Source organism: Electrophorus electricus, chromosome 13 (genome assembly GCF_013358815.1).
Source record: "Electrophorus electricus isolate fEleEle1 chromosome 13, fEleEle1.pri, whole genome shotgun sequence".
In the NCBI taxonomy this organism is placed as follows: domain Eukaryota; kingdom Metazoa; phylum Chordata; class Actinopteri; order Gymnotiformes; family Gymnotidae; genus Electrophorus; species Electrophorus electricus.
This window is the reverse complement of record NC_049547.1, coordinates 13,449,804-13,475,147: the sequence shown is the minus strand read 5'-3', so window position 1 is coordinate 13,475,147 and position 25,344 is coordinate 13,449,804. Positions and strand designations below refer to the sequence as shown.

The 25,344-nt window shown below is 41.1% G+C and overlaps 2 protein-coding genes across 3 annotated transcripts; one reads left to right on the top strand and one right to left on the bottom strand.

Annotated features, from left to right (window-relative positions):
* Positions 1-113: 113 nt before the first annotated feature.
* On the bottom strand, positions 114-7,208 carry atp6v1c2 (ATPase H+ transporting V1 subunit C2). The gene is given in 15 exon segments (XM_035532916.1): positions 114-209; positions 1,793-1,873; positions 1,875-1,923; positions 2,019-2,101; positions 2,286-2,373; positions 2,458-2,553; positions 3,045-3,113; positions 3,231-3,329; positions 3,420-3,513; positions 3,654-3,767; positions 4,038-4,094; positions 4,484-4,567; positions 4,744-4,765; positions 5,346-5,405; positions 7,080-7,208. Coding segments are annotated over 15 exon segments (1,221 nt in total).
* Positions 7,209-8,886: 1,678 nt separating this feature from the next.
* nol10 (nucleolar protein 10) lies at positions 8,887-23,657 on the top strand. Of its 2 annotated transcripts, none has more exons than XM_035533026.1 (21): positions 8,887-9,053; positions 9,356-9,401; positions 9,575-9,673; positions 9,839-9,916; positions 12,712-12,749; positions 12,880-13,016; positions 13,247-13,312; positions 13,859-13,919; positions 14,000-14,085; positions 14,566-14,644; positions 15,613-15,762; positions 15,881-15,947; positions 16,525-16,577; positions 17,055-17,181; positions 19,012-19,091; positions 19,323-19,421; positions 19,544-19,639; positions 19,767-19,940; positions 20,387-20,694; positions 21,790-21,892; positions 23,513-23,657. In XM_035533026.1, exons 1-21 carry the CDS (start codon positions 8,988-8,990, stop codon positions 23,654-23,656), a joined length of 2,157 nt encoding a protein of 718 aa, XP_035388919.1. In that variant the 5' UTR covers positions 8,887-8,987; the 3' UTR covers position 23,657. The 2 variants fall into 2 exon arrangements, with proteins under 2 accessions (XP_035388919.1, XP_026871172.2); XM_027015371.2 differs by having other exon boundaries at positions 19,749-19,940.
* Positions 23,658-25,344: the final 1,687 nt, after the last annotated feature.

Here is a 25,344-nt window from a genome sequence, read left to right as displayed (position 1 = left end):
AATATATGTATCTCATTTCTGAAGTTGGTTCCAGTCACGTGATGAAGTGAAAGTCTTGTTGGTCTTTAAAATATAGAAATGTAAATAAATGCATATTTATATAGATTTGACTGCTAGCTGGATATCACTGAGGTAATGTTGATGGGGTAACAGATGTAGGAAAAGTACTCCTGTTGTCCAGTGTTAGACTGGAGGTTATCAGGCCCCACCTAAAAACAAGAACATACATTTTAAATCCAACATGCTCTGGGCAATCTGTCAGTGGCATGCAGACATTACAAAGGATACCCCTTCTGTACCACCCCCCCATTTTTGTTGAGAAGCCTTTTGTTATCCCTCTGGAAAATTGTGTTAATCAGAATTAACAGTAAACAGACAAGTAAGAACAGGCATTACACAGAAAGGTGTAAAGGGTGCAAACTATAAAATGACTTGTATAATAAAATGAGAAACATTTAAAAAAAAAAAGATTTAACAAAATTATACACAAGTTATTGTACAATTGAAGGTATTGCACAGGAACCATTATATGGCAGCATTTATATAAATACTAATATTGGCAGTAGGTATAGGGATGATGAGGTACATGGCAAAAACTGCACATTAACAATAGCTGCATTGGGTGAATTGACATCTAAGTGCTTGTTGTATTAATTATAATGTAGAGTCTGATGCTTTGCTTGGGGGCAATGCTGGTTGTAGAGCCTAACAGCAATAAGGAAGAAGGAGCTGTAGTATCTCTCCTTTACACATCACAGGTGGAGGAGTCCATCGCTGAAGGAACTGCCCTGTGCTGCAACTGTCTCCTGTAGTGGGTGGGAGATGTTTTTCCTTAAGGATGCCAGCTTGGCCAGCATCCTCCTCACCCAACTACCTCCACTGAGTATAGTGCACAGCTCAGGACAGAGCTCGCCTGCATGATAAGTTTGTCCAGCTTCTTCCCATCACAGTTGTGACACCACTTCCCCAGCAGAAAATTCCATAAAAGATGAATCAATGTCACCAAGCAGACAAAGAACAATAAAAAAGTGAGTGCACCCTGTATTCCAAAAGCCTTTCTTGAGTCTCAGTCCAGTTTATTGTTCAGATAAACACCCAGTTACTTAGAGGTTTGATATTTCAATGTCCCTTCCCTGGATGTTCATTGGTGTAGGTGGTAAGAAATTTAACTTGCAAAAGTTCACCACCAGCTCTTTAATTTTGGTAGTGTTTATTTTGAGGAGGTTCTACTGGCACCAGTCAACAAAGTTCTTTGCAAGTTCTTTCCCTGTCTTCTCCATCATTGCTGCAGAGTATTGTCTTTGACACAGTCCAATCAACCTTTAGGCTTCTACCAAGAATTGGTGCTGACGCCACAAAATCCAGGACCAATCACAAGAAACAGTGCTGCCAAGAATCTCCGACCACCGGTCAATCATATCCCAGTCCTCTTCCAAGAATCCAGGAGGATTATGTCATGGTATCCAGTGAGAGTGATTTATGAGAGTGTTGCGAATCGTTTGCCCGCTAGGCAACCTTTTCTTTCAGAGCATCTCAGAGTCTGCATGGCAGCAGTTAAGATATTGGACTAGTAATAAGAAGGTTTTTAGGTTCAAGCACAATCATTGCCAAGTTACCCTCTAAGCAAGGCCCTTAACCCTCAGTTGCTTGAACTGTACATGTTGAAAATTGTAAGTTGAAATGTTCTGCCACTCCATTCACTATAGTGCCAGCTAGAATAAACTAATGAATTTATTGGCCTTCACAGCTACCCAAACAGGTGAGCATGATCTCAGGCATGAAAAAGGTAAACCTCTAGTCCGCGGGCAGCTGCCGCAGGGTCCAGGTGGGCGAAGAGGGTATTGAGCTGCTCTCTCAGCCGCCTGGCATACTTTCTTCTCTGGCTTGATCAGGACTGCTTGGAAACTGACCGGCAAGCCATACCTGACAGAACGAGCACCCAGTCATGTATGCATGTATGTTTACAACAGAGCCTTGCTATAGCATTATGGAATGTTGCTTTCAGTCATAAATTCTACCTGAGAACTCTGAGAGCCTTGGCATGGATCCAAGGGATGAACACTTCCTCAAAGTTCACTTTTAGCCAGCGCACAAATGTTTCCTGTTGGAACAAATCTTAAGTTACTGTTGGCCAAGGATTTATTGGTTTACACTATATCATGCAGGTCATGCAAAACAGCCTCACCACCTTAAGTAACATGTTAAAGTGAATGTTCTGTGACTCTTACCTTTTTGCCTACAGGGTTTCTCATTTGCCTATTGCTGTTTCCAAAATCTGTACTCACATGCTGTTCTTTCTTCTCGACTCTCAGGCAACTGATCTCTTGTTTTTGCCTTTTTGCTTCTTCTAAGTTGAATTCTCGCACTGTAAACCTATGAGGATCCAAAATGTTTTCCATTTTTCACAAGTCAGTTTTTTAATAGCACAAAGGTATGTGATGAAGTGGCCATTCTCACTTTAAATTTGCTTTAAAATTGGCTTTAAATTTGCTGACATCTTTCTTGATGAGCGCTACTGTGAAAATTATTGCATCCTCCTCCTCTAATAGTGTCCTGTGGCACAAAATGATGATTTAAAATATTTATAACAAGATAGGGTATCCTGGCAAGCTTTACCAGTATACAGGCAGATTAAGGGCCATGTGGTGTATTTTAATTTTTTTTTTTTCCAACATTTAGATTAAAAGTAGTTTTGTACTTGATATCCAACTAATAACTTTGAATAGACTCTGTTGCTATCGATAGGTTTTTATGAAATATGGGATAAACATCCATAAAAGTCACCAGTATGTATCCCAATACATGGTGAACTACAGGTGATGTGACACTGTCTACTGAAGAAGAAGGAGTAAAGTGAGCCAATTGGTGCCATTGAGACAGACACTGGTTTCCAGACTGTGGTGAAACAAATTCTTGCTTTCTGTCAGTGACGTTGCCCTAATGTGGCTTTTACCTCCTAATCCATGGCAAAAGATTAGCTGTGCTGTGGTCTCATGCCTGGCAGATTATGTAGCTAGGCTACTCCACGAATGTCAATAACAAACCTGCTGGAGTGAGGAACCACAAACTCTGACATGGATTCATAAGTGTTCTCCCACTCCCCAATGCTTTCTCTGAAGAGACAATAATAATATCTATCTAATCTCATATCTAAACTCCTGAGAGCTAAATGAACATGTAGTACAAGCAAACAAAACTAAGATTACCAAGACTGACAAAACCAAACTGACCTTGACACCACCACCACTAACGTAGTAAGATACTCTGAGTTGAGGACCAAATCCTCCTTCTTCACAATGTGAGTCAAAGCGTGGGTCTGCAGGCACCCCCTGATGGTTCATAACAGTGGAAATCACTGATGTGTTATTTTTTGCATTGGTTGTACTCTTCATGTGAAGAAAATAGGATTGTGCAAGAACTCTGCTTTTTTCTCAAGGCATTGCATACTGGCTTTCACATTATTGTATGCAGCAGTACGTGACTTCAACTCCGTCTCCACCTGAGTCACTTGCTGACGTGCGCACATACACGCGCGCGCGCACACGCACGTAACCACCAACACAGATGCGTGCACACACATCAATACTAACACCATTAAGCATATGATAGCGGGTTTTCGTTACATCAGTAAGGTCAGTGTAGGATATCTAACTTTAGGATAACCTCAGCTAACAGATTGAGAGACAGGGCAGTGGGGTACTTGGCTCTGTCCCATTGGAACATTGTCATATATGTAGTCAGGTCCACTGAAATATCAACCAGTGTGTTATGGGAGAAAAGAAAAATTCTATTCTTATGCACTAAACCCACTTCAGCACAGCACAGCACCCAGTGGAAGGAATATGAATGACACTACATTCTCAGTCTTAAAATTCAGACAGTACTTTTTTTCTCCATGGTAAAAAGTTTACAATGAAAATTAAATGCTGTAATGGTTAGTCCTGACAACTGTCATATATCAGAAAAAGAGAAGAAAACAAAACACATGAACACATGCATGTCAATTTTCTAATGCATGCCACTTGCAATACCCCATCAAGCCTAGAAATAAGGTTTCAAGGGTGGCTGTGGCACTTTGTGGTGGGCTCTGTGCTCTAATGGAAGTATGAACAGATTGATGCAAGTGCAAAATGTTTGTGATGTGTATACAATGTGTATATAAAAAAAATAAAGCTGCACCTCTTTGTACCTGAAGTCAACAATCACATAACACATTTAATATAATTGTCATGGGCTAAATATCATAAAAACATATGCTAAGCTTTGAATTAGACTACACTAAGCAATGTAATGTGTATCACACTTATAGGCCTACTAACAAGTGGCATGATAACTATTCTGAAATATATATAGTTAACCATGGGACGGCCTTGTTGTGGTGACTGGAAACTGTGCAGATGTCAGAGGCCTGCTGCCTATGTTTTTAGCTCCACTTGTGCAAAGGGGGTTGTGTTCACAATGATTACTCCCTGCACAAACCTACCTCCACTTGCTGATATGTTCTCCATGAGGTTGTCACTGGACTCTTCCATGATCTCTGCCATACACTGAGAGGTCTTCCGCATTACTATATGAGAGCACAAGAGACACTGACTTTGAAACTCGCTGTTATTGTTGTAAACCTCAGGTTTCCCAGCCTGGACATTTTCTTTTTTTACAGAAGACTATAGAAATATATAGTGATCACTATAATAACCCAATTAGAACGGCAAGTACTTTAGCAAACTAATCTATAGTTTGTACCTTGAAATATCTGCAGGAAGCACTGTGGTTTTGAAACAGAGAAAATGCAGAGCACAGTTTCCACAACACAAGCATGCATGGAACATTGTGAGACAGTATCTGATATAGGACACTGCTGGCTTAAATGTCTCAGTAACTGAGAAAGTTGCCTGTGTGTTTTTTCCCAGATATTACAGGGTTTCAGAAATGTGTGCTAGGACTCACTACAAGGATTCATTACAATGAAATTGGCAGCAAGATGGATATGTCTCATGAAATAAAACCCAGTAAAATTAAACTCACTTCCTTAGCTCAGGACTACATAATAATACATCTGCTAATCTTAGATTCTTGCTTAATAGAAGTCTAATTCAGAAGACAAAACTAGAATGATTAATGTATGATTGACGCTGAGGCTTTATGTACTCTCAGGTTTGAATAAATATGCCAAGATTCTTCAATGTTGAAATAGACAATCAATTAACCACCATAAAGATGAGATCAGCTTGTGTAAATGAAATTGGAGGCTTGCTTGCTTGTTAAGAAATACAAGCTAGCCGCATTTGTGATGTTAATGCAATTTCTATTTTAAATAAATTCATAGAATATACTTACACTTCTACATAGGAGTCCAGACTGGAGAGGTCATCACACACATCCAGTAACACATCTAGGGTGCCTAGCTGGTGAGACATGCTTCATATTCATACTTAAACATGTAAGACATTTAAGAGAGTCCTATGCATGTGAGGGATAAGTGACAACTCTGGGGACATCCAATGCTGTAGGGACTACAGTGGTGAATATTCAGGTACATGTAAGTGGGAAAAAAAAGGAAGATTCTAGTCATTTTAAGAAATTAAGTATAGATCTGTCACTACATTGGTCAGTGACTTACAAATTGAAAACTGTTACTCAGGTATGGAGTCCCACATGCAGGTCTGTAATAATACTGTAAAAGTAGTATATACCACATAAAATGCTTAAAAATATATATGTAATATAGAATTAGCAAGTGCATTTCTTCCTAAAATGATCATGCGTAATATACACATATATACTTCATATTAAAAATGTATCTGTAAGGTGGGCTCGAATCCAGGTCAGCTAGGTGATGACACCAATAGCCTACTGGGTGAGCAACCATGCTCCAACAATGGTGGGCCCATGTGCAGGACAGTTAGATCTTGGATCAGGTAAAACAAAAGGAAAAAAACTACACACCACGCCGAGCATGGAAAAAGGGAGAACAAAGGACGCTACGGGAAGAAATGGCAACCCCCATGCACCAGGGGAAAACCAAACTAAAATTTCCCAAACAAAATGGGGAGGAACTTGAATGGCTAAGGGAAGCCTCGGGAGAGAGACAGACTCAAGAGGGGAAAACTGGAGAGATGTGTAAAAACACAAACACCCTCACAGACAAGAAGTGAGGTGTAGCACGAGGGCTCATAGACCTCAATACGTGAAGTTACCAGCTAGGAGCTCAAAACTTTAGCAAAGACCCAGCACTGAATTACTGGGTCACTCTGCTTTTATAAGGTCTAACCCAGCTGTTGGGTGTTAAGCCTGATTAGTGGCGTGGTTGACTGCTCAGTTTGCTAGGGAGCATAAAGATTGGACTCTGGAGTAATGGAAGAAGTTCATGTGGTCTGATGAGTCCAGATTTACCCTGTTCCAGAGTAAAGGGTGTATCAGGGTAAGAAGCGAGGCGGCTGAAGTGATGCATCCATCATACCTATTGCCTACCATACAAGCCCGTGGGGGCAATACTATGATCTGGGGTTGCTGCAGTTGGTTAGGTCTAGGTTCAGCAATGTTATGTGCCCAAAGAATGAGGTCAGCTGACTACCTGAATATGCTGAATGACCAGGTTATTCCATCAATGGATTTTTTCTTCCCTGATGGCACAGGCATATTCCAAGATGACAATGCCAGGATTCATCAGGCTCAAATTGTGAAAGAGTGGTTCAGGGAGCATGAGACATCATTTTCACACATTGGATTTGCCACCAGAGAGTCCAGAATTGAACCCCAATGAGAATCTTTCATGGAGAAGACTTTGTGCAGTGGTCCAAATCTCCCATCAATACGAGATCTTAGGGAGATTATATATATATATATAATGATTTATTTCACTAATAGTGACAACCCAACACACCTGACCTCAAGAAACACAAGGTGCTGTTATGACCCTGACTTACCATATGTGTGTTCAGTATGAAATTAAGTGGTTGCTTATCCAAGTTTATCTTATGATATCTAGGCCTAATTGTAATGACTAATTAAAAAATAACAACAGCCAAACAGCCAAATTCAGCATGGTCAAAAAGCATTTCAGTGCGTATGATTTAGACCTTAAGTTTAAGGATGAGGAATTGGACACTGGCTCCCAGGCTCCCTTTGGATGCTGCCTGTTTGAGATCTTCCAGCACCTGAGTATTGACATTGTCACAAGGCACTGAGACCAGCCAGAACTCGGTCATGATCTCTTCACCTACTCGGACAACTCTGATTTTTCCTTGTTCAGAATATTTGATTATAAAAACTTGTGTTTGTCATCTGTACTTCTGCAAATTGAGGAAAAACAAATTGTGTGGTCTGAGATTACCAATAATCAGTAATATACTACTGCTTGCAGTAATGTACTGCTCTGTATATAGGTAAGTAGGACGAATAATTCTACATGAGGTGTTGGATTTAAAAAAATTATCCTCAGTTCAAGATAATAACACTACTTATGCATTACAGAGTTTGAAACACAACTAAAGCTTTAACTGACGCTTCTAACGACTTTCATTCTGAAATCAGCAAGAGTATATTTTAAATAACTCCACACCGATTAAATATAAACTTAGGCATTATTTCAAAATGTTTTGTTTTTAAAAATTTGGTTTAAATTTGGTTTAAAAACCAAACTCATATGTTAGATTAGCTATAGATTGTTGCGCTTCAGCCAGTATCGTACATCCTAATGAGAATATTTTAAAATAAAGCAAAAAACCACTGATTGTCTTACATTCACGATTTAAATGCATAGTAAAGATAACCTACCCTAGGCAATTAGTTAGTTAACCTAGTCTTACGTAGGCTATAAAGGGTAAAGACTTTAAACACAGCCATTATTACTACAGTTCATCATCTGTAAAAGCTATAAACCTCCTACCTTACAGTGAAAGCTTCCAATCTGTGACATAACCAGTAACATAAATGCAGTAAACTAACAGGGTCAGAGTGTGTTTATTAACTACAATATGTGGGCGGACGGAGTTAACATACCACTACCACTCCTCAAGATCAGCGCCTACATAGGAGGGTGGATCATCCTGGCAGGTTACAAAAGGGATTTAAGTCAATTCGACGGATGATTCTAAATTAATAGTTCTACTCCATGGAAAGTATTCGTTTATATGCACAATAGGCTACATGTAATCCTAACAAAACTTCCTGAACAAGGGAAGTGCATCACTTACTGCCAAACCCACCATGATAACGAAATCGTAAAAGAGTTACCATGACAACGAGAAGCTGCAGAGCGTTTTGTCGGCGTGCTGTCAATATACCTTGCGTTTTAAAGTAGGCTCTATGAATAGGTTAACCTAGGTAGTATAGCAAAAATATTCCAATAGTTTCTCATCATTAGAAGGCAAGAAGAGTGTAACGCAATAACTTTTTTTCATCAACAGTCCAGAGTCCAGGCATAAATCCAGCCTCATCAGGCACCGTGTATTGATGCTCAGTCAGTATCTTAACCTAATTAAATTAACATGCACAATAATACGCAAATGTTGTGATTGTAGTCGACCATTTATTTATTTAATGTTCCAGTAATTATCCTAGTGACCATTTGATATTCGAATTGATAATACAATTACACTTAGCTACTTTAGCTATATAACTAACCTAGCTAGATGGTCTGTGCCGGAACAGTTTACAATAGTGTCTTGTTGTTTGCATTGTTTTGAATATAGCAAGAAATAAAATATAACAAATAAGAAAATAAAATCATACGGAGCATCAATTCATAGGCATTTAATTGTGTGTGGGAAGACAAAGAAATGGAAGATGTTGTTTGCAGCGCAAATACTGTTAAACGGCTTAGGAACCAATGTGTTTTCAGTTCTACCATCCACACGGACAATAATCGACAAACACTAGAACTTGTTGTTACAACGTGGGACTAGTGGTGACTGCTGGCTTTGGAGTCGTCCGATTTTATAGCATAATTCTTCATATTATGTCTAATTAGACAATTTGGCTACAAAATGCAGGTGTCCAGTATAAATAATGTTAAGATATATAATCTGAGCCATGGCAAGTCTCTTCCAGAGGTAAGACACTCTTGGATAGCTAGCTAGCTGTTTGGCTAGCCACTTGACATAGCCTATATATCTATAGCAATACAAGCAGTTCCTTGGTACTTATGAGTTATGTCAGTGTTCAGTGTGAGCATTAAGTTCTGGTGGATGAAGTAGGGATCCTAGCGGTCTCTCTGATGGACTGGCCTTGCGAGAAATTAAGTTGTCAGATATAATTTGTTTATTTGTTACCTTTTGATATGCGGACGTTGTTTCTGATTTTATTGTTGTGCACTCTAAGAACGAGTAAAATTCGTCCAACTATTTTTTGACAGTGGCTTTCGGATCGAAAGAAAAGAGCATTACAAAAGAGAGATGTTGGTGAGCGCATCTTATTCTCAATAAAGTCAGTTTGCTTGATAGCACGCACACTATAAAATATAACTTTTATTAGACGCCCAGTTGATGAAATGAAACTTTTTTTTTCTCTTCGTAGGTCACAGTGCTTGTGTGCTAGCTTTCTTTATTCTGATCTCTTCCTTTCTACTTTCCAGATGTCCAGAGAAGGATTGAACTCATTCAGGATTTTGACATGCCCACTGTGTGCACAGCTATCAAAGTGTCACGTGATGGCCAGTATATTTTAGCAGCAGGTCTGTGCTTCAGTATCTAAAATCATTGCTTGTTACATAGTGGTCTTATCACCAAAATCATAGCAAGCATTACTTTGCAGTAGCACCATTGTCTTGTCTTTTTTCATCTGAGAATATCCATCAAATCACACTGGAATACTTTTGTTTTCTCTTGAATGATCACAGGCACATACAAACCCAGGATTCGATGTTATGACACCTGTCAGTTGTCTCTGAAGTTTGAAAGGTGTTTGGACTCTGATGGTAAGAGTCTTTCTTATAAGTTTGCCAATAGTGCGTTGCAGTCTACACTACAGCAAGAAGTATATTGAACTGTATGTTGATTTACCATAAGGTAGTTTGACCAAAAAAATAAAAGCACATAACTATAGTAGATATGCCTGGTAGATATGAGTTGTAGTATTAATAATGATTTTTATGGCTGATATAGATTAGATTAGATTACATTCAACTTTGTCATTGTGCAGAGTATAGGTACAGAGTGAATGAAATGCAGTTAGCATTTAACCAGAAGTGGAAAATACAGTATTATTTACATTAACATGCAAGCAAGTAACTGGCAAGTGATCCTGTAGTTACAATATGTGCAGTTAAGTAAAATGGAGTCTTAAAAATAGATGTTGCAAGTATAAATATAATAGACAAATATACAGAGTGATTGGAGAAAATGCAAATGGTTGTGCGTACTGTGAGAGCAGCATATTTAAAATAAGTATGCAGAGTAAACATAGAATATGCAGTGGGTTTATATACATTATGTACGGTAACTCTGTGCGGATAGTGTAGTAATGGACTGTGCAATAATAGTGCAGTAAGTGCAATGATGCAGTTAAGTGGCTGTGTGGAGTTCAGCAGGGTCACAGCTTCAGGAGAAAAACTTTTCCTGAACTTGCTCATGTGGGAGAAGAGACTCCTGTAATGCCTGCCAGATGAAAGGAGGGTATATATAGCTATCAGAAGGAGGTTTTCAAGTATAACACTGTTCAGATCTGTTGGCTGACAAAGAGTGAATTTTACTTTTGGGGTGTAATTACTTGTCAGTTCACAGAGTACAGACAGCAGGGATATGATATGGCGTATTGTAAGCCACAATTTCTATAGTCTAAGTCCATATTTTAAAGTGGATCTACAGAAGACCTGGAATCCTCTTTTATATAGTGTTTTTGTGTACCCCATTATATGTATGAAGTATGAACTCACATTTACTAAATCCGGGGTATCTATTTTCTTCATAATTAGTTATGTTTCATGACATATGCATGACAAGTTGTACCATCTTGATCAATGTTGATAGATTTTGTCTTATTGCAGTTTCTCTTTTGGCCTAAGACAAACCTAATTTCACCCACATCACAGGAGAGATTGCATAACATTTCACTTTGCAATTTCACTCTTTATCTCTAAGGCATGGTGATCTTGCAAAGTTGGAATAGTTCCAGAGGTATTAGGCAGTAGCTACACTAATTAACATGTCAGAATTAAAGATGAACGGAACTGTAATAAACCCGCAAGTCTGCAGCTGCTCAGCTTGTGTGCTTAAAGTCCTAAACCATTATTCTGGATTCCTGATTATCTGGCACTTTTGCTATATGAACCAAATAAGGCTTTCAAATAGATACTTCCAGTTTCACTGGCTGAATATGTATAGCTGTGAATGTGGATGGTGGTTGTTATGTTTGCTGGGCCTGGTAGGTGTGGAGGTTGTCAAACTGTATATATTTATACACACAATTTTTATACTCTTCAGTGGATATTGTCACTGACCTTCGTTGTGCATGTAATGCAGACATAACCAGAGCAGAACCCAGTAGCACAGATGTTATCAGCTTCAGGGGCGGTGTGGTCAGGGGTTGTTTTTCAGAATTGTTGTTTGAGACCATGCTTCCCATCGTTCCATTTAAGGGTTTTTCTTTTGCTGGTCTCCAATTGGCCAGAATGTTTAACATTTATTAAGTAAAAGATTAGGAAGGATAGTTTTCTTAAGCTCCTCGGGCCTCAGAGAATACTCAGAGAGTGCAAACAAAATAGGCATTTTTGATGTATTCAAAGTTTGTAGATTATACATATAAAGCCTCAATTTCCATATAGTAATAACTGTTAGCTTGATAAAGGTTTTGACATCGTTAGATGCTTCTAGGTCCTTGCTCTGGACAGCTGTGAATGTGTGCAGTCTTAGCCTTTGCTTTTGCTCATGGCTCTTACTTTGCAGTCAACAGACATAAATGAACATGGAGACGCACTGGTCTTTGACAGCCTGTCTTAAGTACATTGTGTTTAAACAAGCCTGTCGAAATCGGCCCATCAGGATGGTACCTCTTGTTAAAAACGGTGCAGTAAAAAAAAGCAGTTAAAAACAGCTGAAGCATGCAGCTTTTGCTGAGCCTGCTAGGGTCAACAGGGAGCCAATGAAAGTACGGGCGTCCTTTCTGCCGAGGATAGCACCTTGGCGTGCCAGCGCTGGTGTCAGGTAACCGGAATACTCCAATGGTGCTGCGAGGATCCTCTCCATAATGAATGCCCAACATGGTGGATGAGTGGCCTGGCCTTAATAATTCAAAAGTGCACTGACACAGACAACTGCAACTCTGCACTCTTCCTGACAGGCCCCCACCTTGTCTTGCGCTACGGGCTGGAATAGAGAGGTGCATTTAGGGTAAATGAGAGGGCATTCTCTACTTTTATGTACTGTTTGTAGGTGGTCATATCTAAATCTCCAAATCACTGTCCTGCAGAAGTGGTCAATGTAATTTTTTTGTCCTAGATAGTTCTTTCAAAATATTTCAGATAATTCTACATTTGCTGTAGGACTTATGTTGTTGAAACATGATATGCTCATGGGCTTTTAAAGCCACTAAAGAGAAGTTCTGTTGTTCTGTTTTCAAATGACTTATTAATTATATAAGTGCTCCATAGTATAAGAGTCCTTAATAGTCTTTGCTGGGAAGTGACTGTATTGGCCAGATGTCTGACTAATATTGAAACAAGACAAATACAAATCTAGTTTTAGGCAATTAAAAATCATTTTATTTCCACTACAGTGGTGACCTTTGACATCCTGTCTGATGATTACTCAAAGGTAAAACCTTTGCTACAGTTTCAAAAATATAAATGAAAGTCAGCATTTTTTTAATCTATTTTTGTAGCTATGTGTTACTAATAGAAAATACTATTAACAAATTGAAAGGTCTCATACTTTGTGTGTGTAGCTTGTGTTTCTGCATATTGACCGTTACGTGGAGTTCCACTCCCAGCACGGGCACTACTATAAGACACGCATCCCTAAATTTGGCCGTGATTTCTCCTATCACTACCCCTCCTGTGATCTGTACTTCGTAGGGGCCAGGTAAAAAAAACAACACACAAGACTATTCATATACAGTGCCCAGATTTAAAATAATTTCTCTTCATCTTATATTGTATCATTTTATCTGTACTACTACTCACTTTCATTTTTTTATGGTCTTTATAAAACAGAAGTTTGATTTACTGACATGAGTGTGCTCTAACAGCCTCTAGTGGATGCCCGTCGTATAAATGCAGTTCTCTAATTTTTCCCATTTCTGGTTCATCTAGCTCTGAAATTTACCGGCTGAACCTTGAACAGGGGAGATTTCTGAACTCTCTGCAGACGGATGCTACGTAAGTACTCAGTCACCAGAGGGCGCGTTAGCACTATCGTGGGTGTGCAAGTGTTGGCTCTCGAAGGGCCATGGCTACTGTTCCGTATTTTTGCTGTAAAGTCTAATTCCTACTGCTGTGAAGACGCTTTCGCAGACACGTTGGCAAAAGGTTTGTGGGTAATCATAGCTTGTGGAGCAGCCCATGGGCAACCCATCAAATGTCAGATCCACGTTGTGCATATTTGCAATGCTTTGCGTCAGGCAAATGTTGATTGGTTGATGGAGGCATAGCTGGTCTGTTATTTGCCTTTTCGGTATGGTTTGGCAAAGGAAACACTGCCAAGCAGTGCAAACATTACTGTTGTGAAAGTATGTTTTCAGTCACCTATGCAAACAGCAGACCACAAAGCCTCCGTCAGTTCACCCACACCCGGAACCTGGTAGAACCTGGTCATTAGTTAGAATGAGATTAAAGTTGTCTTAAGAACTTTTTAACAAATGTAAACATATTTGTAAAATATGTTAAGAAGGTCTTTTTTTCTTTCTTTCTTTTTTTTTTCTACAGACAGATCAATGCATGTGACATAAACCCTGTCCACCACCTATTTGCTGCTGGGACTTTGGAGGTAAGGGGCGGTAGGTGTAGCGTGTAGAGTTCTAGCTAAGGCAGTGGCGGTGCTGTTAACTCTGGAGTTGCTGTGTGCAGGGCAGGGTGGAGTGCTGGGATCCACGCATGCGCACCCGCGTTGCCCTGTTGGACTGCGCCCTCAGCAGCGTGACGGAGGGAACAGAGTAAGCAAAATCTTCACAAGTTCGCACTGCCCTCACATACCCCCATCTTCCACGCCCCACCTCCTGTACAATACTCTCAGGAAATTTGAGCTGTTTTTTGTTAAACACATACTAACACCTACTAACTAAAGTGTATACTTTATGGTCACCTTTACGGTCATGTTATTCCGAATCACTATATTCCAAATCAAGGTTACCTTGGAGTATGCAAATGCTATTCTTAATAGTTTGCCAGTGTATGAATGCAAGCATGTCTTTTTTTTTTTTTTACATTATTATTATTATTATTATTATTATTATTATTATTATTATTATGACTCTTATTGTTATTAAGGTAGTAAGATAGTAATTTCAAAGTAGTAGACCTGTAATTAATGGCCAATCACCATCATGGCAGATTGACCTCTATTAATTGTGTGTGTGTGTGTGTGTGTGTGTGTGTGTGTGTGTGTGTGTGTTTGCATGCATGCTGCCTTACAGAGTGGAAGGCTTACCTTCTGTCAGCGCGCTCAGATTTAACAGCTCACTTGGTATGGCTGTGGGCACTACCACTGGACAGGTCTGTGGCTACTGGCACACTTAAGGGTGACATTCTATACTTTCTGAGCTTTCTGGTCTCTGTGCTCCAAGCCAGGTCTGCTGAGTATGTTTCCAACTGATGATCTGGTTTAGCTCTCATCTTGTCTAATGGAGATTGCAGTATTAACAAGAGAAAACAATGTCTGTGGTGAGCCCTGCTATGGTGTCAGTGAGAACATTATTTAGTCACTCATTTAGGCTAAGAGGAATGTCTATTTTAGCCGCCGTGAGGGAAACCTGCTCCATCTTGGAACCAGCTGCTTGGGATTCTGATTGGCTCTCCACAACAAAGGGGACCAAAGGGGACCTCGAAGAGACTGCATCAGCATAACAGTCCAGTCAATTGCATGGCAATCACTGATAGCCCATCCAACCTTTGACCCAGAGTAAATACAGGCTGAGGACTGATGTGAAAAGGGCACTGATGTGGGTCATTCATCCTGTTTGAGAGCTATGTTGGACCCATCTTTATCCCAGGTGTCTTCATATCACAGAACTGGGCTGGGTTGATATAATCTAGGTGTTACATGGCCTATGTTGTTTACTTTATGGTTAATTGTAGGCAACTGCCTGGATAGGTAGCCTTACAGTATAGGAATTGTGGATGGTTTACATCAGAAATCTGAAAAACAAACAATGCAGAAATAACAGAAAATATGATCAGCTATTGACTTCAGTTTGATCTCGTGGTAAACGAAGCTCATCTGCTTTTCACTACAAGTACATTAGTGTGAGGACCCTTTTAAGAATGGTGATGTCCATTGCCCATTTAAATAGATGACGCAGTGCCAGCCTATTGGTCTAAATGGCTCTGATCAGGAAATAACACATCATGTGTTTGATGTGAAAAGGATCTCTGTTGGTCCCTTTTTGCAAACGCAGGTTAGAGCATCTTGTCCCTGTAAAATTGGTAGAAGTAAAGACTTGCTACACCTCTTGGCTTCGCAGGTTTTGCTGTATGACTTGCGTTCCTCACACCCCCTGCTGGTGAAGGATCATTATTACGGCCTGCCCATCCATTCCCTCCATTTCCATGAGCAGCTGGACCTAGTGCTGTCGGCAGACTCTAAGATTATCAAGATGTGGCACAGAGACAACGTGAGCGCAACATAACACCATGCCAATGTCAATACCCATATAACCCCTAGGCCTTATGGTTGGCCTGTGGAGTTGCAAAACAAAACAAGCATGTGAAAACTTTTGTGCCCCACTTCAGGGTAAAATATTTTCGTCCATCGAACCACCAACAAACATAAATGATGTTTGTGTTTGTCCTGGCTCAGGTGAGTTCTGTTCAGAAATGACCTACTTACCTTCACCTTGGGACTGAATCCTACATTTGCTAAGGCTCGTTAAATTGCCCCACAGCACTTAAATGTAACTTTGCTTATTTAGACACTGACCTTTGTTTGAATATAAAAAAAACATTTTGTATATATTTTTATACATTTTCTTCAATACAATGCTTCTTTGAACTGCAAACAATTTACAATCATTGCTTTTTCTCATTAATTGGTTAATGATGCAGTCAAGGTAAGTGACGTCATTACGACTGCTGCTGGAATGTAAAATCAGATTTTTATTTAAATGGTTTGCACATGACGGTTAACTCATTTAAGCGCTGTGACGATGTACCCAGAATGTCTGTGGGAGCCATTTCTCCCCAATGAGCGTGATGTTTGGGGTTCCAAAGGCACAACCCCTTCGCCCGTAGCAGGAACTTGTTGACTTTACTAGGTCAAGCACGAAAGACTGCTCAGCTAGGCAAGCCGTGCCACTTAATCCAAGCTGAGACAGTGAAATCTTAGCTAAAGATCTTAGTGAAATCAAACCTTCAACATCTTTTTATTCATTTTAAAGGTATGATCTTCACTGCCAATGAAGACCCTAAGATGAGCACGTTTTACATTCCTGTAAGTGCCTGTATAACACTGAACTTGATTTGCTTGCCCACACACAAGGTGTAGAATGTAGAGTCCTCAGGGCAACACGTTTCAGTGTATCATAACACTGTTTTGAAACCTGCGTGATAAGTGTGCTTCAGTGAGCCATTCTGTTGTTGTGTACATATTTCTTCACTTTTCTTTGTCTTTCACACACACCCCCACACAGACACACACTTGTTTAAACATTAACATGCACATTCTGGATTAACACTAAATGTTGATACTGTTTCTTGCTGGCCACCTTCTTTAAAAGTATGCTCATGCTAGGTGCACTAGGTTCACTCATTCTAAAAGACCAGTTTCTCTGGTTTAAAAAACTTCACCTGTCCATCTCACTAATTGACTGTTTTTTTGTTTTTTTTGTTGTTGTAATGTGTTCATTAAAGCCAAGTTTCTTCCTTCTTCCTGACCTACCCTTTCCCCCAATCCTCACTGGTCCCTCAGGCCCTGGGCCCTGCTCCACGCTGGTGCTCCTTCCTGGACAACCTGACCGAGGAGCTGGAGGAGAACCCAGAGAGCACTGTTTACGATGACTACAAGTTTGTCACCCGCAAGGACCTCGAGACCCTTGGTCAGTTTCACGCGGTCATGTGTGACGTGCTTTGTTCTGTTAATTTATCACTGGTGTGTTCTGAAACGCCATGACTCTGTTGAATACACATGACAAGCACTCCATCTGTCAGTGGGTGGCATCATCTCCTAAATACTCTGTACTAGAGTTTTTCAGAACATACAAAAAATTGACTTTGCTGAATTTGAACCACTGGAGTTTTTATTTCAAGGTCTAATTCAAATGACTCTTGCATCTAAATCTGGAAGGGTAAACTCATCAATGACCAAGGAGTTGGCAGTTTTTCTGCTCTTGTGCTCTGAAGTCCTGCTCAGCCTCGCCAGCAGCGCAGCGATGGTGACGTTTCTTGCTGTACCATAACACTGGAGCATTACTGAGTACCGCATGAATAGCATGCAGTCAGGACTGGTAGCACGAGCCTGTTCTCATTACCACAACAAAAGAGAAGCAAAACTGTCACACCTGGTGTGTACTCACCACGCTCAGATCAGTTCTGTTAAGAAAGCAGCTTTGGTGGTATAATTACTGAAATGAGAGAATGTAGGTGTGATTCTGCCAGTGTTTAAAATAATTGTGCTTTTTGATGATTGTGGCACTTAAAGGTAATGAACGATGAGGAGTGTAAGCTCAGATTAGAATGAGTTTTCAAAGTCCCTAGAAAGCTAAGCAGTAATAAGTGGAATTAGGCAAGAGGCAGGTTGGAGGTGGTGGGGAGAGCATGATCCTTGAAAATTATATTATATTGAGGGAGGGGACAGGCAGGGGGTGGGAACCATGAAGAAGAGGATCCCAGGAATGCTGCCCTCAGCAGAAAAGGGATCGGATGATTCCGGGGCACTAGGCAGCAGAGAGGAGAGGAGAAGACAGGGCAAAATACAAAGGGGGGAATGCCTTCACCACAGCTGTGGAATGCTGGCATTATATAACATGGGGACCAAAGAGGAGGGGTGTAGATCTGTCTGGTGACAGTCTGCTTTCTTCTTGCCCCTCCTTGCGTGCCATACACTGATCATTTTAAGATTCCGCACATTGGACTCCTTGCCACCCTCCCTTACAAGCTTGTCGCCATGGATAAACCTTTGTGTAAGCCAGGTAGAGAGAGGAGCCTCTTACCTGAACTGGCCTGCTTGGCATTAGATGCTCTCAGGGTTCAAATAAGTTCAACCCTCTGACTTTATGTTGAGTTTGAGCACAACCTGCAGTAATTCTGTTGGCTGGGTAGACCACCCAAGCCCTCTCCCAGTCCACAGGCATCCTGCCAGGCCTTGTGTGCTAGAGACTGTAAATCGCACTGCTGCTGCAACAGTAAACTGTCTTAGGGGAAGAGGTGTGGGGTTCCTGCATTTAGTTTATCTTTGGATTTTTGGTCTCTTTTCCGACTTCAGTTGTAATTGGGTGACTTGTCCAGCATTACCCAAAAGGCTCCGCCTCCCTGCTCTTTGCCCTTAGTGTATCTGCAGGAACATATCAGTTATTTGTCTAGACCAGCTTTTATCCTGTTTCTCCCCATACCACATGACTGTCAATGATAGCTAGCAGTTGTGCTTCTTTGATCCCCAAATTTCGCGCGTGTGTGTGTGTGTGTGTGTGTGTGTGTGTGTGTGTGTGTGTGTGTGTGTGTGTGTGTGTGTGTGTGTGTGTGTGTGTGTGTGTGTGGTCTGCTGCTGCATTTTTAAACCATACAGTACCGCTCATTGTTGGAGGATAGTTAATTAATGCCAAATGAAACTGTGAAGTAGTACACATTAGTAGTGTACTGTTTCAAAGGAGGACTGCTGCTGTTTGATTTATTTGAGCTTCCTAAAGGGTTGGCTGGTTTTGTTTCCTCAGGCCTAACACACCTAATTGGCTCACCTCTGTTAAGGGCCTACATGCATGGCTTCTTTATGGACATCCGGCTTTACCACAAGGTGTGTGTATATAAATAGATTGTGTAACAGTAAAAGCTATGTGTATAATTAATACTCTAGGTTAATTAGTAAGGTACTTTTAGTTTTTATGTACTATACTATACGCTTACGGCCATGAACATGTATCAGTGTTTGCGGTATGTGTTGCTTAGAAATATAGTATGAACTACTTCATCATTCAGTAATGTTGTAATTTTTCTGTGTAATGTAATATAATGTAATGTCCACTAGGTTAAGACCATGGCAAATCCATTTGCCTACGAAGAGTACCGCAAAGAGAAGATCCGGCAGAAAATCGAAGAGTCCAGAGTCCAGCGAGTCCAGCTCAAGGTGATGAAGCTCACTTTCTGCACCCTTCATGTGAACACCCCTTCACCCCTTTCTTACAATTGTCCCTTTCTTTCTATGTCTGGTCCCCCTCACGCATTTTCTCTGTCTATGCACACTGATAGAAACTGCCCAAGGTGAATAAAGAGCTCGCCATTAAGCTGATGGAGGAAGTTGAGGACGAAGATGCGCTAAGTGTAAAGAAGACAAAGAAGGCCAAGGTGAGATACTGGTAGTGTTACACTGTTGGCACCACTGATGGCAAGTATTCCCTCACAGCTACTGCTAAGTGTGTGAGGATATCTTGAGCATGAACCTCACTGCCTGTAGGGCTACAACCATTTCCAGGGCACTACGAGCATACTCAGAGACGACCGCTTCAAGGTGATGTTTGAGAACCCAGACTACCAAGTGGATGAGCAGAGTGAGGAGTTCCGCTTGCTCAACCCCATTGTGTCCAAGGTGGGCCAGAAGAGGAGAAAGCAGCTGCAGCGGTTAGCCGAGCAAGACGCCATTCAGCAGGTAGGGGCTGGTATCTGCTGAACCCGAGTGGGACGCCCTTCAGCAGCTAGGGGGTGGTATGCTGCAAGACGCAGTGGAGACTTCAGACTTCAGGCTTCCTCGTGGCTTGTTAAAAAGATAGGAACCTTTAGCTTGCTATTACTTAGAGAATGCAAGAACAGAGAATTGTCAGTACTACGTTTCTTCATCTGTTTGTATGTTTGTTTAATTACTAATAAATAATAGGCACGTAAGAGGTGTATAATTCAAGTTGCTGGCTTTAGAACATTAACAATTCAGTGACTGAAAAAAAACCTTCCCAAGGATTCTATCTTGTGAATCTAAACTGTACTATATCTCGGACCCATAATACATAAGCATGCATGATGTTAAGGAGATGGAATTCTCAAAAACTGAAGCGTTGGCAGATATAGCAAATCTGTTCACAGTCTTATATCTGTGGTTAGGGGGATGATGAGGAAGAGGAGGTGGAGGGCCGTGCTAGCTCAGAGGAAGAGGAGAGCTCTGACGACGACAAAAGCTGGGTGGAAGAGGTGAGGGTGCAGCGGCGCCTCCTATGGGCCGAGAACAACGCGCGCAGGTTTAAAGAGAGGAAACAAGAGGACCGTGATGCCCGGCTGCAGGGCTCGGAGCTGGCCACAAGCTCCCAGGTGGCCCCAGCTCGGGGCAACAGCCGGCCGCGTTTCTACCAGATCAAAGATGGAGAGGAGTTCCGGAGCTTCGGAGATGTGGCGCGCAAACAGAAGATGCAAAAGTATGTTTTATCATATTACATAAAATGCAGCCTAAAAGCTATTTTCAGTAATATTCTCAAAAAGTGAATAATGAATGCTAACTATGGTTAAAGCATGGTCAGTTATATTATAAGGAATTTTCGGTCAATCTTGTATACGCACCGATCATCCATAATATTAAAACCACTCACAGGTAAAGTGGATTGATTATCTCATTACAATGGCACCTGTCAAAGAGTGGAATATATTAGGTGACAAGTGGACAGTTAGCATGTACTATGTTAAGAAGTCAAGCAAGCAGAGGCAGTGTGATGCTCTGACATTGCTCTGCTGGGAAATTGTGGGTTCTGGCATTCGTTGTTGCAGACCAAGGTAGATCTCTTCATGGCAACGGTATTCGCAGTGGCCTCATTGAGCAGGAAAATGCACCCTACCACACTGCAAAAATTGTTCGGGAATGGTTTAGGGAATATGATGGTTCAAGGTGTTGAATTGGCCTCCATATTCCCCAGATCTCAATCTGATTGAGCATTTGTAGGATGTGCTGGAAAAAACAAATCTGATCCATGGAGAACCCATCTTGCACCTTGCAAGACTTACAGGATCTGCTGCTGTCAGATACCACAGGACACTTTCAGAGGTATTAAGGACTCCGTGCTTCGACGGATCAGAGTTGTTTTGGCAGCATGAGGGGGACATGAATGATATTAGGCAGGTGGTTTTAATGTTATGGTTGATCGGTTTCTATTGTGGTTTAGTTCTATGAAAACCATGAGCAAATCACAGTCTGTGACTGCCATTTTCTGCAGTAGCTAACTGGTGCTAATGTTGACTAATTTAAAGAGAATTTTGTGACTTGTTTCATGCTAGATTATTAGCATCATAAATAGTACAGTGCACTGTCATATCACTGCCATATTTAAACCATCTCATATTTTGACCAAAGATCCATTGTATTGTTTCAAGAATGAGCCAGAAACTGAATAAATTAGATTATCTAGACAGTGAGAGTGGTTGGCGCCTGTAGCCGAGGAGGTCTGTGTATGTGGATGTTGCTGTGAACCTCTACGGTTCATTGGTGTCAGATGAACCACTCTCTGTTGTGTCTGTGCCAGGGCTTCTCTTGAGCAGCGTGTGAAACGGGAGGAGAGCTTAGGGATGCTGGATCTTGCCGATACAGCCGTTGGAAGCAAGCAGCTGACCTTCACACTCAAGAAGGTAAGCAGGAGTTCGGCCATAATGGGCTGTAGGCCTTGCTCAGGAAAGTGCCTAATCATCATGGTATAGTGTAAATTTGCATAATGCATACCTAAAAGATTTCTTGAGGTACACTGTGCATTCCCCTTTATCCATTATATTACGGTAGCATTCATGTCATTTACACCTGAGAAATTTGGTGTCACTGATGTGTGACAAATATTTGTCATCACAGCCAACTAAAGCATCGTTCATGGCAAAACCTTATCCTACATAAACCAGTATCCCCTCTTTAATACAGATACAGATGAAATCCTTTCTGATATTAATGTTAGAAAAGTATTTGGATGCCAGATGTCCAAAAATTTGTCTGTTTATTTGTTGTCTTGTATACAATTACACTTTGATTGAGCAATGACACAGTGGAAGCTACCCAGCACTCTGTTAGCCTTTTAGAACAGAACACTTTGAACCAGTTTTGGGGCATTTGTCCAGGCAAATGCTGCATCCAATGAGGAAATCCTGCTCAATCAATACTTGCATATACTTCACATACAGTAAACCCTGTAGATACGTCAGGCTAGACATGCTGTCTGGGAACCAGCAAAGAAAAACCTTTACTTTCTTTCTTTGTCTTTCTGTCTCTCTCTCGTTTGCTGTAACAGAGGACTCAGTGGTAATGCATTTGGGAAAGCAAGAAAAATAAAAATGAATAAAGCACTTCTTTTGGCAGAGCAGCGGCAGCTTTCTCTCTGCCTTTCTTGTGTAACTCTAATTTCTTTTGGGAGTCACTTTGGTCACCCAGAATGCCTGTCTTATTTACTGACATAATCTAGACATTCTCTTTGGGTCCTGCGTCATTTACTTTTCTCCCACTCTCCCACCTCCGTCTTTCTTGTGAGAGCCAGAAGTCATATGAGAATCGACTTCATGCCTCGTTGGTTCTATAACGAAAATATGACCTTTTAATATCATGCTTCAGCAAACTTACTTGATGCTGAGCTCACGTAATCTGGATTTTGGGACTACAGTCCCAGAGTAGCCGTAGCTGTGTCCTTTTAGTTTGGAGATCTGAGGGAGTTGGACGTCAAGCCAAAGGAAAGCAGTTAATGGCTCAGCTAATGTTCAGTTTGTGCATGAAGAACAGTTCAACAGGAGGAAAGAAAAAAGGTGTCATCCCAGAGTAAAGCGTAAAGATGAGGGATGGTCTCAGTAGAGCAGTATGTGATGGCAAGTTTCAGAGTTGCAGATAATGCTCTAATCATCCTACTGGAGTGGACGGAGTGTGACTAGGGCTTTATACTGTGATTGGCATACTGGCGTATGGGCAGCAGGAAGTCTCTATTCAGGATTTCTGAATCCTGTATATTCCGAATGCAGTGGCCTTGTTGATAACCAGAAAGTGCTCAAAAAGTGGTGCTTAAGCATTTGAAGTGATTGCTGTGAAGTGAACTGAACTCACAGGGTGCATGGGATTTCTCAAAATAAACGTCCTTTGGGTTTAAAAATAATAGGAGCTAGTAAGACGTTATTCTTTTTAAGTATGTAATCATTTGTAATGTAATTATCTCTTTTGCTGTCAGTGTTTGATAACTGAACCTACTCTCTTCGACATGTTTTTCTCGCGGTTCTTTGGGTCAGACGGAGAAGCAGCGACACCAGCAGCAGGCCGAGCGGGACCACCATGAGGAGAGGAGGAAGATCAGGCGGGCCGCAGGCCACCTCTACACCCGGGGCAGGGGTAGAGGAAGAGGAGGCAGAGGCAGAGGCAGAGGCCGACTATGAAGCCCCCCCCCCCCCCCCCCCAACCTAACCATGTCTGTCAATTCCAACATCCGTAGCATTGGTCTTCAGAACTTCTGCAGGGGTGATCTGTAAGTCTCAGTCACTCAGGGTTTAAAGTGCAGCCTTTCAGGGGGTCTTCCTGGCCCAGTGGGAAGAGGGATGCACGTACTGGTTTTAATGCTGAATGCTTTAATGTGTGGCCAGTTCAGGCTGTGAGACAAACTAGGGATGTCAAAGTCTCTTTATTAATTTTATAAAAACTGTGTAATTGTATGTGTGTGCATGTGTGCACCTGTGTGTAAATGTGTGGTGTGGTCTGTTGCGTGTGTGCATGTGTGTGTATATTACCGCTGACCTTCTCATTGCTTTGTCCCTCAGTGCAGTCTAAACAGAACTTTGTGTGCTGTTAAAGAACCGTGAAATATTTTATCCACGTCTGCCTGTCTGTGTTCTTGCTGTTCTTTCTCTTTTATATTCAGATCTAAGGGATAAACCTTTGCTTATTTCTGTAGTCCTTTTCAAACTCTTTTTCAGCAGTATCTTAGCCTAGCTGACTGTGCTCTCCTAAAAGTAGAGCCAATTTGAAAGTGAGAAGAGGTATTGATAGAAAAGGTAAACAGAAGGAAACTATTCTAGGAATCTAGCACAGGCCCCCTCCCAGACTGACACATGGTAGGATCCATGATATCATTTTATTTATGGCATTTTATCACCCCTTCCTCTGATCCAGACCCCTTCAGGCAATTCTTGATGCCTCCATACAGCGCATTCCTCCTCTGTGCTTCCTGACCTTTACAGGCACAGCTTTTCTCTGCATCTCAAACTGCTCTCTGTTACTCACCACATAGGGGGTCTTTTCTGACTGATGGTACTAGTTTGAGTCTCTTCACAAGCTATCACTGTGACTAGCTGTTTTGTCAAAATGTTTGCTGTCATCTATGGTTCATCGAGTACAGATGGAGCAACAGTAGACGCTCATGTAACATGTATATTTTTTAAAAATTGTTTAAAATTGTAACCATCAACCTCTTCAAATAGCCCAAATAGGAAGATAATTTCAGTATGATAATGTTATTTCCAGTGCTGTAACATTAAGTTATCAAGTTTGTAATTTTATGGCTAACATATTTCAGGGCCAATAAATCAGGTGAATTGAACTGCGCAAGCAGGTCATGGTAGGCAAGTCGTATCCAGTCCAATCCAGTTATAACTGGTATAAAACAATATGCTATTCAGGAGGATGCTCAGGAAGTACCCCAATTTAATGTTCTTTCAGTTGATCTACACCTGAGGAAGACAAATGAAATAAAGTGTTTTAATGCTTATTTTCATAATAGTCCAAAAAATATAGAAATCAGTCATTTCTTTGTAAATATAAACAGCTTGTGGACAGACATACAGTCTCAAGATGTATCTGAAAAGAAGAAGCTTCTCTGGGGCCTGTCAGGAGATTCACCAATTCATGACTAGGATTTAGATCTCTGACCTGTCCCTGCATAATAAGGCTCTAATAACACATAATAACACTCTCCCAAAAGACATCTGTCCTGCCCAGCCCTGTGTGCTTCTTGGAGCTTTCCATGACAACAGCTTATTTACCAGTCATTCTTCATTACACAGGTAAGTAATGAGAATTCCTGTGTGAATCCACCAGGTGTAGGCACAATATGTCTATAAGAAGACACCAT